The following is an 11,166-nucleotide window of genomic DNA, read 5'->3' as shown; positions in this document are numbered from 1 at the left end:
GGTCTTGCTGAGTGGGAGGATCCTGCAATTCACGGGGGCCTTTGTGATGCGGGGAAGGGTCTCTCCGTGCAGGGGGTGATGTCCTGCGACTCGAGGGGGCTCTGGCTGCTCCTGGCGGGGTCCTGCGGTGCCGCGGCGATGCGGGGGGGGGGCGGGGGTCGCGGCGAGGGGCGGCTCCGGCGGGCGGGGGGTGCGGGAGGCGGTGCCGCGGCCGCGGCGCTATAAAGGCGGCGGCGGCGGGGCGGGCGCGGCGGCGGTCGGTGTCGTTCGCTCGGTGTGGGTCGCTCGGTGTCGCTCGGCGGCGGGGCAGGATGACGGCGAACGGGACGGCGGAGCCGGTGCAGATCCAATTCGGGCTGATCAACTGCAGCAACCGGTACCTGACGGCGGAGGCGTTCGGGTTCAAGGTGAACGCCTCGGCCGCCAGCATGAAGAAGAAGCAGATCTGGACGCTGGAGCAGGACGGGGAGGACTCCAGCGCCGTCCTGCTCAAGAGCCACCTGGGCCGATACCTRGCGGCCGACAAGGACGGGAAGGTGAGCTGCGACAGCGAGGAGCCGGGGCCCGACTGCCGGTTCCTGGTGCTGGCCCACGGCGACGGGCGGTGGTCGCTGCAGTCCGAGCCCCACCGCCGCTTCTTCGGCGGCACCGAGGACCGCCTCTCCTGCTTCGCCCCCGCCGTCTCYGCGGCCGAGAAGTGGAGCGTCCACCTGGCCATGCACCCCCAGGCCAACCTYTACAGCCTGGCCCGCAAGCGCTACGCGCACCTGGGGCCGCGCCGCGACGAGCTGGCCGTGGACCGGGACGTGCCGTGGGGCGTGGATGCGCTCATCACCCTCCTGTTCGTGGAGCAGCGCTACAGCCTGCAGAGCTGCGACCACCGCCTGCTCCGCAGCGACGGCCGCCTGGTGCCCGCCGCCGAGCCCGGCACCGCCTTCACGCTGGAATTCCGCTGCGGGAAGGTGGCCTTTCGCGACGGGGAGGGCCGCTACCTGGCGCCCTCGGGGCCCAGCGGCACCCTCAAGGCGGGCAAGAGCGCCAAGGTGGGCAAGGACGAGCTCTTCGCCCTGGAGCAGAGCTGCCCGCAGGTCGTGCTGCGAGCCGGCAACGATAGGAATGTCTCCACCCGGCAAGGTACGAGGGGCCGGGGGCTGCGGCTGGGGGGACGGGACACCTCGGCTGCCCCGGGGTCCCAGGGGTGTCGCCGGCTCGGGGTGCGCCCTGCACCCCGCGGGTATCAGCATCCCTCGGGAATCGCCTGCCCCGAGCATCCCTCGGGCATCCCTTCCCCAGCATCACCTCGGAGTGCTCCCCTCGCAGCGCTGCCCCCTCCAGCCCCCAACATCCGCTGCTTTCCTGCAGCAGCTATCCCCAGGATGTCCCCCCGCACCCTCTGCCGTCCCCTTCCTGCTCAAACCCCTTCTCACACCCCTCTCTGGAGCCACCATCCCTCCGGACACCCCCTGCACCCCCCATAATGGCTGCGGGGTCCCTCCCCCAAACCCCCATCACGGTCCCCCCGCATCCCTCCCACATCCCTTTCCCTTCCCCCTCCCGCATCCATTCAGCATCGCCTGCCTGGGGCCCCCCATCCCTCCGGCACCCCCATCCCCGCACCATCGCCTCTGCAGGGCGCCCTGTGGGGCAGGGATGGCGAGAGGCCTGTCTTGGGGTGCAGGGATGGACAAGGAGGGGGCTGGGAGGGGGGTGGATGGGGCAGGGCTGTATCCCTCGSCTTCCTTCCTCTGGAGCTCATTGTTCGCCCAACAAAGCCTCCMCCAGGCTCCCCCTTGCCCGAGCACGGCTGAGCCATGTGCCCTGCGGAGCAGGGAGCCTGCGGGTCCCCCTGGGGGGCTCTGGTTCCCCCGAGGGGGCCGGAGTTCCCCTGGCTGGGGGGCTGGGCGGCAGCGTTACATAAAGGGCTTTGCCCRAACTCCCGCATCCTGCATCCTCCGCACAAAGGCAGCCGTCCCTCCACRGCCCCGCCACGCTATCCGCTCACACCCCGAGCTCGCCGGGCACAGGGCCACCCGCGAGTGCCGGCCGAGATCCCATCCCCACGGTCCGTGCTGGGGATGGGGGGTCCCCGCTCTGTGATTCTGGGGGTGCCCCGGGGCTCATCGCCGRGTCAGGCCGCTGCACGCCGGCTGTGGGATGGGTGCGAGCACGCAGCAAAGCCCGGAGGAACGGCGGGGAATTTTTTTTTTGTGTGTGTGTAGATGTTGTGTTTCAAGGTTGCCGCTTAACCCTGATCCGTGCCCGGGCAGCTCCGTGCGGGGAGATCCCCGCTTCGCTCCTGTCCGAGGGCAAATCCTGCGCTGCAAAGCTGCCCCTCAAAAATTGATTCTAAAACCTTCCAAGACGGGCAGTGGGGATTGTTTTCCCAGGCACGGGGATTTGGGGAAGGGCAGGAGGATGGCGGTGGCGGGAGGATGGCGGGAGCTGCCGCAGCGCCGTGGGGGAAGGGCTGCTGCAGCCCTTTGTCACCAGAGATGGGGAAACCAGATGTGGGGGGAGATGTGAGGGACGGAGCGGTGGCGGTGCGGGACCCCGCGGAGCGGCTGGGAACGCTGCTGGCCGACCCTCCGGCTTTGTCTAATTCAGAAGGGATGGGGGAGCAGGAAGGGGGGGAACAAATCTCCCCAGCAACAGAGGGCTCTGGGCTGTGCCCGGCCCCTTTCCAAGCAAAATACAGCGGGAAGCTCTGCGCTGGGGCTGCACATCCTCGCTCSAGTCCGTTTTGGCAGGAGAAGCCGTTTCCACCCGGTTTATCCCCCCCGGTGGCAGTGAAAGGCTGGGAGCTGCCGCTTTGTGGGGCTCATYCTCCCTTCTCCCGTTGTGAAAGGGCCGTGTCCCGAGGTTACCAAGAAGGCAGCCGAGAAACAGCCGCCGGAGGAAGCGGCTCCAGACAGCCCTTTCCCCCGCCAAGCCGATAAGCGCCGCGCCGCTGGCAGATGCTCCCGTGGCCACCGGSATGGGGGATGCGGGATGCGGGATGCGGGCGGGGAGCGATTGAAGCTCGGCACAGCCCCACAGTGGGAGAAGGCAGCTTGTTCTGTGTGGAGTCARGGAAGGGAGGAGGGATGGCAGCGGCTGTCCCCTCTCTGCCCCATGGGAGGAGCAGGGATGGGGCCATGGGGCTGTTCTGTGGTTCCCTTGGCYGGGATCCAGCTTTGGAACAGAGCTGTCCCACCCGTGCCAAGTCAGCTCCCGGCCTGGAGTCTCCTCCCTGCCCCGGGAATGGCCGGTGTCACATCCCCTGCACAGGGGGCACTGGAGACCGGGACACAAACACCCCCGGGGCAGGAAGGGATGGGTGCCAGCCCTGCCTTTGCTCTGGGGCGGGGGCTGGGGGCTTYCCTGGCGCCCCTCTCCTCCTCCATYCGCAGCAGGACAGGATCCCGGGGTTCCATGAGAGTTCCCACCTCCCCATTGCACCCCAAACCGAGCGGGGCCAGCGCTGCCAGCAGCGCGCAGCCTCCTCCCCGCTCAATGGCTCCTTTCTCGCCCGGCTGCGGCAACAAAGGGCTCTTTGTGGGCGCGGGGGTCCCGGGGACAGAGCGCTGGCGTTCTCCCCGCTGGGCCCCTGCCAGCCCCCCGCCCGGCAGAGGTGCGCCCCTGCCCCCAACCCGCCCGGGGCAGAGGGTGGGCTGACCCGGGAGCGAGGAATTCCAGGAAATGGGRTCTGGGGAGGAGGGCGAGGGAGCAGAGCTGTGAAGGGAGCTCTGCCYGGGGGTCAGGACCCCTCCCGGCACGGGCTGAGCCCGATTTCCCCTCCCAGTTCACCTCGGTGCCACGGCARGGCAGGAAGATGCGGCTCCAGGGCAGGGGGCACGCAGGCCTGGATGTAGATTTTCATTTGGAGATGCCAAGTGGCCTGTTGACACTTGGGGGATACCACAAAGCCACAGGAAATCCACAGGGAAGGAGGGGTGGGTTTTTCAGGAAATTCATGTTTCACTCCTACCCGTGACCCCTTTGCAGAGCTGCACCCCCAGCAGAGGAGCTGCTGCTTCCCGGTGCTCCCGGCTGTMGGATTTGGACAAAAACCTGTTTGGGTTTCTGCAGGGGGGCGGTGAAAACCCGGCTGAAGGGCAGGGAGGGGGCAGGAGGCGTCTCCGAGCTCGTGTGCGGGTGCAGGGGCCGAGGGTGGAGGTGCCAGAGCCCCGCAGGGAGGGAGCCCAGACCCGACCCGTGCTGGCAGCGCTGGGTGCAGCATCCCAACCCCAACCCCAATCCCACCCCAAATCCCGCCCCGCTGGCCGGAGGGACTGGGGGCTCTGCAGGGTGGAGGAACCCGGGCTCAGTTTTTTCACTCATAACCGCGGGGATTTTGAAAGGGGAGTTGAAGATGGGAAAGGTGCTCCTCTCCATGGAGCTCATCCCGCTGACTCTCACCAGCTTCCCAGGACGGCTCCGGGGAGATTCTGTGTGATTTGGGTGCAGAGGGGAAGTTTTGTACCATAAATGCCCCCACGCCGGCTCTGCAGCCCCCGCGGAGATCAGCACGGCCACAACAAACGCTGCTCCTCTGAGGGAGGAGCCCAGCTCGGTGGCAGGGACAGGAAGGTGTGTCCCTGCTCCGGGATGGCCAAAATCCTCCCGGTAACTCACAGGCATGGCTGGAGAGCAGCGAGGGCTCGGGCATCATTCCCTGCAAATCCTGGAAACCTCGGCAGGCAGGGGAGCCTTTCCTGGCTCTCTGAGCATCTCAAACCTYGGTGCTTGGCTTTAGGAAGCCCTGAGGAGAGAACATTCCTCAGCCTTTCCAGCCTCTGCATTCTCCCCAAGATCCCTGTAGCAAACCCGCGCTGCAGACGGAGCCGGAGGCCAACCCACGCCAGGAATTTTGGGGAGCGCGGGCGAACCGCCACCCCCCCGCTGAAAAGCCGCCGTGAGCTCGCCCCCCTCCCGCCTCCAGCTGTAATTAGCAGCTTCGTCAAGGTCAGGAAGAGCAGTGCCAGCTCCAGACTGTGAATTTACCGAGAGCGTTAATTAATCCGTGATTGCAGTGGGAGCGGCCGGGCCGGGCGCTGCGGGAGAGCGGCCGCGGTTCCCTGGCACAGCCCTGGGCTGTGGGACAGCCTGTCCTCCACCGCGGGGACACGGSGACATCTCTGTCCCGCTCCGAGTTCCCTCATCCCGCCCGGCTCCGAGCCCCCAGATCAGCCCCAGCCCTTTGAAGCCTCTCCTGCCCCAGCCGAAGSCGCATTCCTTTGTGCTGAGTCGGTGTAACCCAACCCCGCCGCTTTTGGGGAGGGGGCGGTGGGAGACCCTCCTGCTGCCGGGTCCTTCCCGGCACTGGGGAAAAGCCAAAGCTCCGTGCGAGGCGAGTGCRGAAAATGGGCTGGCAGAGGGGTGGGGAGGCTGGTGGGGTACTGAGCTCCGTGCTKGGGGTCTCTGGGCAGAGGGAGCAGTGTTTGGAGGCTGCTGGCAGTYCCTGCTCTGTCTCCAGGCCATCCAGTCCCGCCCTGTGGCACAGCATCCYCTGGCTCTGSCCAGCCTGGTCCCTGCAGGTCAGCGAGTTCTTCCCAGAAAAGTCGGTGAGGGGAAGCACCATGCTCTCTCCTCCCCCACAACCCACCCCAATCCCACAGGTTTGGGGTGCCCAGGGTGCTGCCAGCCTCGAGGGCTGGTCTGTGTCCCCCTGTGTCACCTCCCCACAGCCCAAACCTCCCCGTGAGCCCCCGCAGAGCCCCTCTCTCCGTTTCACAGCTCTGGGTTGGGGCTGGAGCTGCCTGACGCCGGGATGCAAAATCAAAACCAAATGTTCCCACAAACCGCCGGCTCAGCCCCCGGCAGCGCTGGGAGGCGGCGAGTGTGGGATGGCTCCGGGAGCCGAGGATGTGGCCACTGGGCTGGGGCTGGTGGCCATCAGCACCCACTGCCCCCTGTGCTGCCCAAATACCCCGGGGAGCAAAGCAGGGTGGCTGTGTGTCCATCAGGAGAGGCARTGGTTGGGTTGGAGGGATTGTGGGCAGAGACACCTTCCAGGCTGGGCTGTTCCATGGCACATCCAGCCTGACACGGAACACTCCCGGGAATAGGAGCTGCAGAAGGCACTGGAGGATGCCTGGAGAGGGGAGATGCTGTGAGCAGAGTGGTGCAGGGGTGTTTGGCTCTGGAGAATTCACCCAGCTCCACTAAACTCCCGTTTCCCTAAGCTCAGCAGAGAGGCTGAGCTCTGCACCCCAACTCCCTCCCCAAAACCCAGCACAGAACTCGGCCATTTGGCTACAGCTTGTGGCTCGCATCCCCAAAGTGTTTTTGGGCTGAAATCCACCAAGCTGGAGAGGAYGTAAAATCCTCTGGAGCAGTTTTGGCCCCACTAGCCCTGACTAAGCAGGTTTGCTCGGGCTCRGTGCCTGAGCTGGATGCACACGTGGCTGGTGGTGGCCCAGGGCTGTGGCTGGTGGCCCCAGGACCAGCTGCATCCACCTTTGCCAGGGAAATGCAGGGCTGGGCCATCCTGGCTGGCAGAGCTGGGGGAAGGGTTGGTGCTGATGATTTTGGGGAATCAGGGAAAGGCTTGGCTGCCCCAGGGGCTTTCCCAAGCCTYCCATCCCTGCACACCTCACTGGCCCAGCGGGATGTGACAACTGTGGATGAAAAACAGTGCCATGGTCCTTAAACATGCCACGAGCTGGGATTCATGGGTGCTGTGGTGGCCTCTGCTAAAGGGTTGAGTAACCTGGCTGTCACCTTTGGGAAAAACYGCAGCCCTTTTCCTAATAAAATATCTCTGTTCATCTTTGCTTCACTGCCATGGAGCTGCTGAGTCAGGAGTGGGAGCTCACAGCTGCTCAGCCCTCGTTTGTGGCCATAACACCAAAGAGACAAATGAAATCCTGGATTTGAACCCAAAACACCAGAGGGGAGATCCGTGTGAGGGATTTGGGAGCTACCAAAGCTCACCCAGGGAGCAGGAGCCCCTCTCACTGGGTGTCCTGTACCTGGATCTCCAGGCTGTGGTTCCACCCTCCCCATCTCCATCTGTCTCTGCTCTGTAGGGATGGACCTCTCRGCCAACCAGGACGAGGAGGGTGACCAGGAGACCTACCAGCTRGAGATCAACAAGGACACCAAGAAATGCGCCTTCCGCACCTACACCGGGAAATACTGGACCCTCACCTCCAACGGRGGCATCCAATCCACCGCCTCCACAAAGTGAGTGCCCTGTGCCCATCGGCTTGGGGCTGTGCTTGGGCTTCAGGGAACTCTCTGCATCTCCCAGGGGAATTCACAGGGGTTTTCCAGTCTGGGTGCTCACCCCAAACCCTTCCCAGCAGAGGCAGCGCATTCCCAGGAAAGCCARGGATGGGCTGGGGCTTGCCGCCCACGATGCTCTGGAAGTCCCTGGGGCCACGCAATCCTTCCTTCCCGGCCGGCTGGGGCTGTCGAAATGCTTTGCCCTGCAGTTCAACCCTGAGAGCCAGGCAGAAACCCCAAAAGTGCCTTTGGCTGCCTGCCTGCCTCCTGCCTGCGGGGCAAGGGCTTCCCAGCGGGATGGCCACCACAGCACGGCTCATGCTGCAAAAACAGATCGAATCAGGCGCTGCTGATCCARCCGTGGCCCTTTCCGAGCCAGCGGGGTGGCAGTGCAGGGTCCCTCTCTGTCACACCCCGCTGAAAGCCCTCTCTGCCCCACAGGAACGCGAGCTGCTACTTCGACATCGAGTGGTGTGACAAACGCATCACCCTGAAAGCTGCCAATGGCAAATACGTGACAGCGAAGAAGAAYGGGCAGCTGGCAGCCTCCATGGAGACAGCRGGTAAGGGACCCTTGGGGACCCACACTGGGGTAGCAGGGGATGAAAAACCCCCCAGAGCCAGGCTCTTTTTCCAAGGGATGCTCAGGGAATAAGTTTTGGAAGTGAGATGGGGTGGGTAAGAAATGGGTGGGGGGCACAGCCCCCTCCCCTCACTGCTCCCTGCCAGCCTTRGGCCCGGCTCTGTGCCCCCCTGGCTGCTCTCACAGCCCCTGTCCCCTCGGCGCAGGTGACACCGAGCATTTCGTGATGAAGCTGATCAACAGGCCCATCATCGTCCTGCGCGGCGAGCACGGCTTCATCGGCTGCCGCAAGGTCACCGGCACCCTGGACTCCAACCGCTCCTCCTACGATGTCTTCCAGCTGGAGTTCAACGACGGCGCCTACAACATCAAGGGTGAGTCCCTGGGGTGGCTGCAGGCTGGGGGGCGGTGGCCTTTGGGGTCCCCTCGGTGGCTCACACCGTGTCCCCTCTCCCGCAGATACCACTGGGAAGTACTGGATGGTGGGGAACGAGTCGTCCGTCACCAGCAGCAGCGACACCCCCGTGGACTTCTTTTTTGAGTTCTGCGACTATAACAAAGTGGCCATCAAAATCAACGGCAAATACCTGAAGGGCGACCACGCCGGGGTGCTCAAGGCATCGGCCGACACCATCGACGCCTCCACCCTCTGGGAATATTAATGCACTTTAGGGTACCTCCCGTTGCCAACTTCTCTTTCCCTTCCTGTCCTCTTTTCCCTCGGGTTCTGTTTCTCCTCTCTGTAACAGGATTTTCAGACTGGCTTGCCCTTCCCTCCTGCCGTAGAGTTGGTGCGTTCTGTGGGAGGTGGGTCTCCGTAAATCCCTGTAAGAACTGGAAAAGTGGTGGGGCTGCCCACCTACCTATAGCTTTGTAGAGGGGTCTGTCTCTATCCCCCCATCCCTGCCTCCCTCCAGGTTTGCTGGGCTTGGAAACAGCCGTATCCCCCTCCYGGCCCCGAGCATCACCTTAGGTAGTTTATTTTCCTCTCCTCGATTTAAAAAAGGGAATAAGATCACCTCTGTGCTCGCTTCTGCCATATCAGCACTGGCACAGCCCCACTGCACTGCCAGTGTCCCCCGGAGCATCCGTCCCGTCCCTCCCTGCTCCAGCCAGGGGCAGAGSGAAGGTGCTGGGCTCAGCCAGCTCCTCCTGGCTCACCCCAGCAGCTTCTCTCCCCTCCTGGATTTTGGGGCAGGGTCATCCCCAGCTGAGCTGTAAGAGGTGACCTTACATATCACAGCATCCCTGGGGAAGGGGCTGGTGTGTGCCAGCACGTGTCCCCACGGAAGGGCTGACAAGCTGCCCCTCCCCAAACACCTGGAAATGATTCTTTAGGGTGATCCTGTCTGGAAAGACTCAGCCTTTCATCTCATGGAGCCCCGTGCTCCTTCTGTCCCTCCACCCCTCCTTGTGCTTCTGCCTCTGGAGGAGCATCCCAGACCCTGCTGGTGGGTCCAGCCTGCCCCAAGGCCTGGAGGGGAGGGCACGGGGGGACACAGAGCCAGCCCGTGCCAGGGTGGGGGCTTCACCCAGCCCATCTCCGGTGGGCTTYGGTCCCGGCAGGAGCCGGGCTGGCCAACGTGACGTCCCTGGGGCGGTGGCTGGAAGCATAAACTGCAGATTTTGGTTTACAGAATAGAAAAGTTCCTTAGCAAACTTTGCACAGTGATATTTGCTCAGTACCTTTGTTGTTGTTTTTTTCTCTCTCTCGTAAAATACTGGAACAGTGAAGCGAATCACTGAACACCTAATGCTGAATTAGGAAGTGCCCACTCCCGTGGGCACCCCGAGGGGGCAGCTCCCGGTCCCACCCACCCCCAGGGCACCTGGGCTGGGCTCTCATGAATAGCAACCCTACTGGAAAAGGAAAAGAGAAAAAAAAAAAAAAAAGACCAAAACAGTATTTTTGTTAGTCTCTATTTATATATGCTCTCCATGGCACTGTGTGACCAGCTGTTGTCTGTACTAGGTCTGCATTAGAGTTTAACGCTGTCTGTAACGGGTGATGCTGCGTGTTCCTTAGGGTGTTGAAAGGCACTTTATCCTTTGGGGCCTTCCCAGGGCCGGTATCTGCTCCCTACAAACACACCAAGGAGCCTTTTCCCGCGTGGGCCCCCTCTGGAGAGGGGGGAGCTGGTCCCACCCCACGCCAAGGGTGCTCTTGGCATCGCTGCCGTGCCAAACCAGGGCCGGTCCCTACTGCCCAAGGCCAGGCAGGGGCTCGTCAGCCTTAAAGSCCCCAGGAGGGACTCCCCTCCCCAGGAGCTTGGTGCTAAACTCAGCCGGGAGAGCGAGGGATCATCCCCAGGCAGGGGATGGCCCCGGGCCGGGGTCCCTGGTGGGCGCAGGGGATCCCRGCTGGGACTCTACCTCGGCTCTGCGCTCACACCCAGGGCTGCCCGCGCCCCCCCTGAAGGACCGAGTGTCTCAGAGCCCTGTGTGACCCCATAACTCGACACACACCTCGCTGGCCTTCACCCCCTCCCCGTGTCTCCTCCTCCCCATCCCCGTTGCAGTCCGAACCCCGTAAATCCYGCTCCGGCTTCTCCCGTGTGACACTAGGTCAACATCTCTCCTGTTTCCTCTTATCGGGTGTCGTGACTCTCTGAAAACATCTCACTCTGAAAAATTTAAGTTTTGGGTTTGTTCGTTTTGGTTTCTTTTTTTTTTTTAATTATTATTATTTTTTTGTAAGTGCCATTTGTATAACTTAAAAAAAATAGCTTCAAATGGAGAAAGATGAATTAAAAAATAAAACCTGCATTCGGATTCAAATTGGTGTGTGGTCTGTTGGGGTGGAGAGAGGCAAGAGCCTGAGTGTGGAGATTTGGGGGGGTGGAGCCTTTGTCTGACAAAAGTTGAGCTGGTTTTAGAGGGTTGAACTGGTGGGAAGGGAATGGTGACCAAGAGGCCACAAGAGCTGTAAAGCCAAAGCCACCTGGAGGTTGGGTCACCTCTGGAGATGCTCAGAGGAGCCACTGAGCCCTGGACATCTGGGATGGTGACCCATGGATGGGTCAGGATCACCTCTGGTGATCCCACACAGCTTCTCCTGATCCAGGAGTTTCACCTCCATAGGATGGCCCWGATGGGAGGGAAGAGCACTGGGATGGAAGTTTGGGTGTAGGGTTGGGTGGGGATCAGCAATAACCTCCTCTACTCAGGGATGTGGAAAATGGGAGGAAAAAGAACTAAAGTGGGAAGGGAAGCCCAGCCCAGCTCATGAGTCCTGCCAGAGGAGCTGGGATGTGCCCCCAGCCCTCTCTGGACAGCTGAAACCAGCCCTGAAACGCAACCAACAGCACYGAGAGCAGCCACAGCTGCCCTGCCCTCAGCACCACAGCCTGGCTGGGCATCATTGGGCTCCCATC

At 62.7% G+C, this 11,166-nt stretch overlaps 1 protein-coding gene across 1 annotated transcript; it reads left to right on the top strand.

Annotated features, from left to right (window-relative positions):
* The first annotated feature begins 255 nt into the window (after nt 1-255).
* On the top strand, nt 256-10,555 carry FSCN1 (fascin actin-bundling protein 1). Its single transcript, XM_057369811.1, has 5 exons — nt 256-1,134; nt 7,011-7,167; nt 7,651-7,833; nt 7,979-8,166; nt 8,252-10,555. Exons 1-5 carry the CDS (start codon nt 312-314, stop codon nt 8,452-8,454), a joined length of 1,554 nt encoding a protein of 517 aa, XP_057225794.1. The 5' UTR covers nt 256-311; the 3' UTR covers nt 8,455-10,555.
* The last annotated feature ends 611 nt before the right edge of the window (nt 10,556-11,166 follow it).

The sequence above is a fragment of the Malurus melanocephalus genome, unplaced genomic scaffold (assembly GCF_030028575.1).
Source record: "Malurus melanocephalus ecotype Western Australia unplaced genomic scaffold, MMel_1.1 scaffold_115, whole genome shotgun sequence".
In the NCBI taxonomy this organism is placed as follows: domain Eukaryota; kingdom Metazoa; phylum Chordata; class Aves; order Passeriformes; family Maluridae; genus Malurus; species Malurus melanocephalus.
This window is presented reverse-complemented; position numbering and strand designations above follow the sequence as displayed.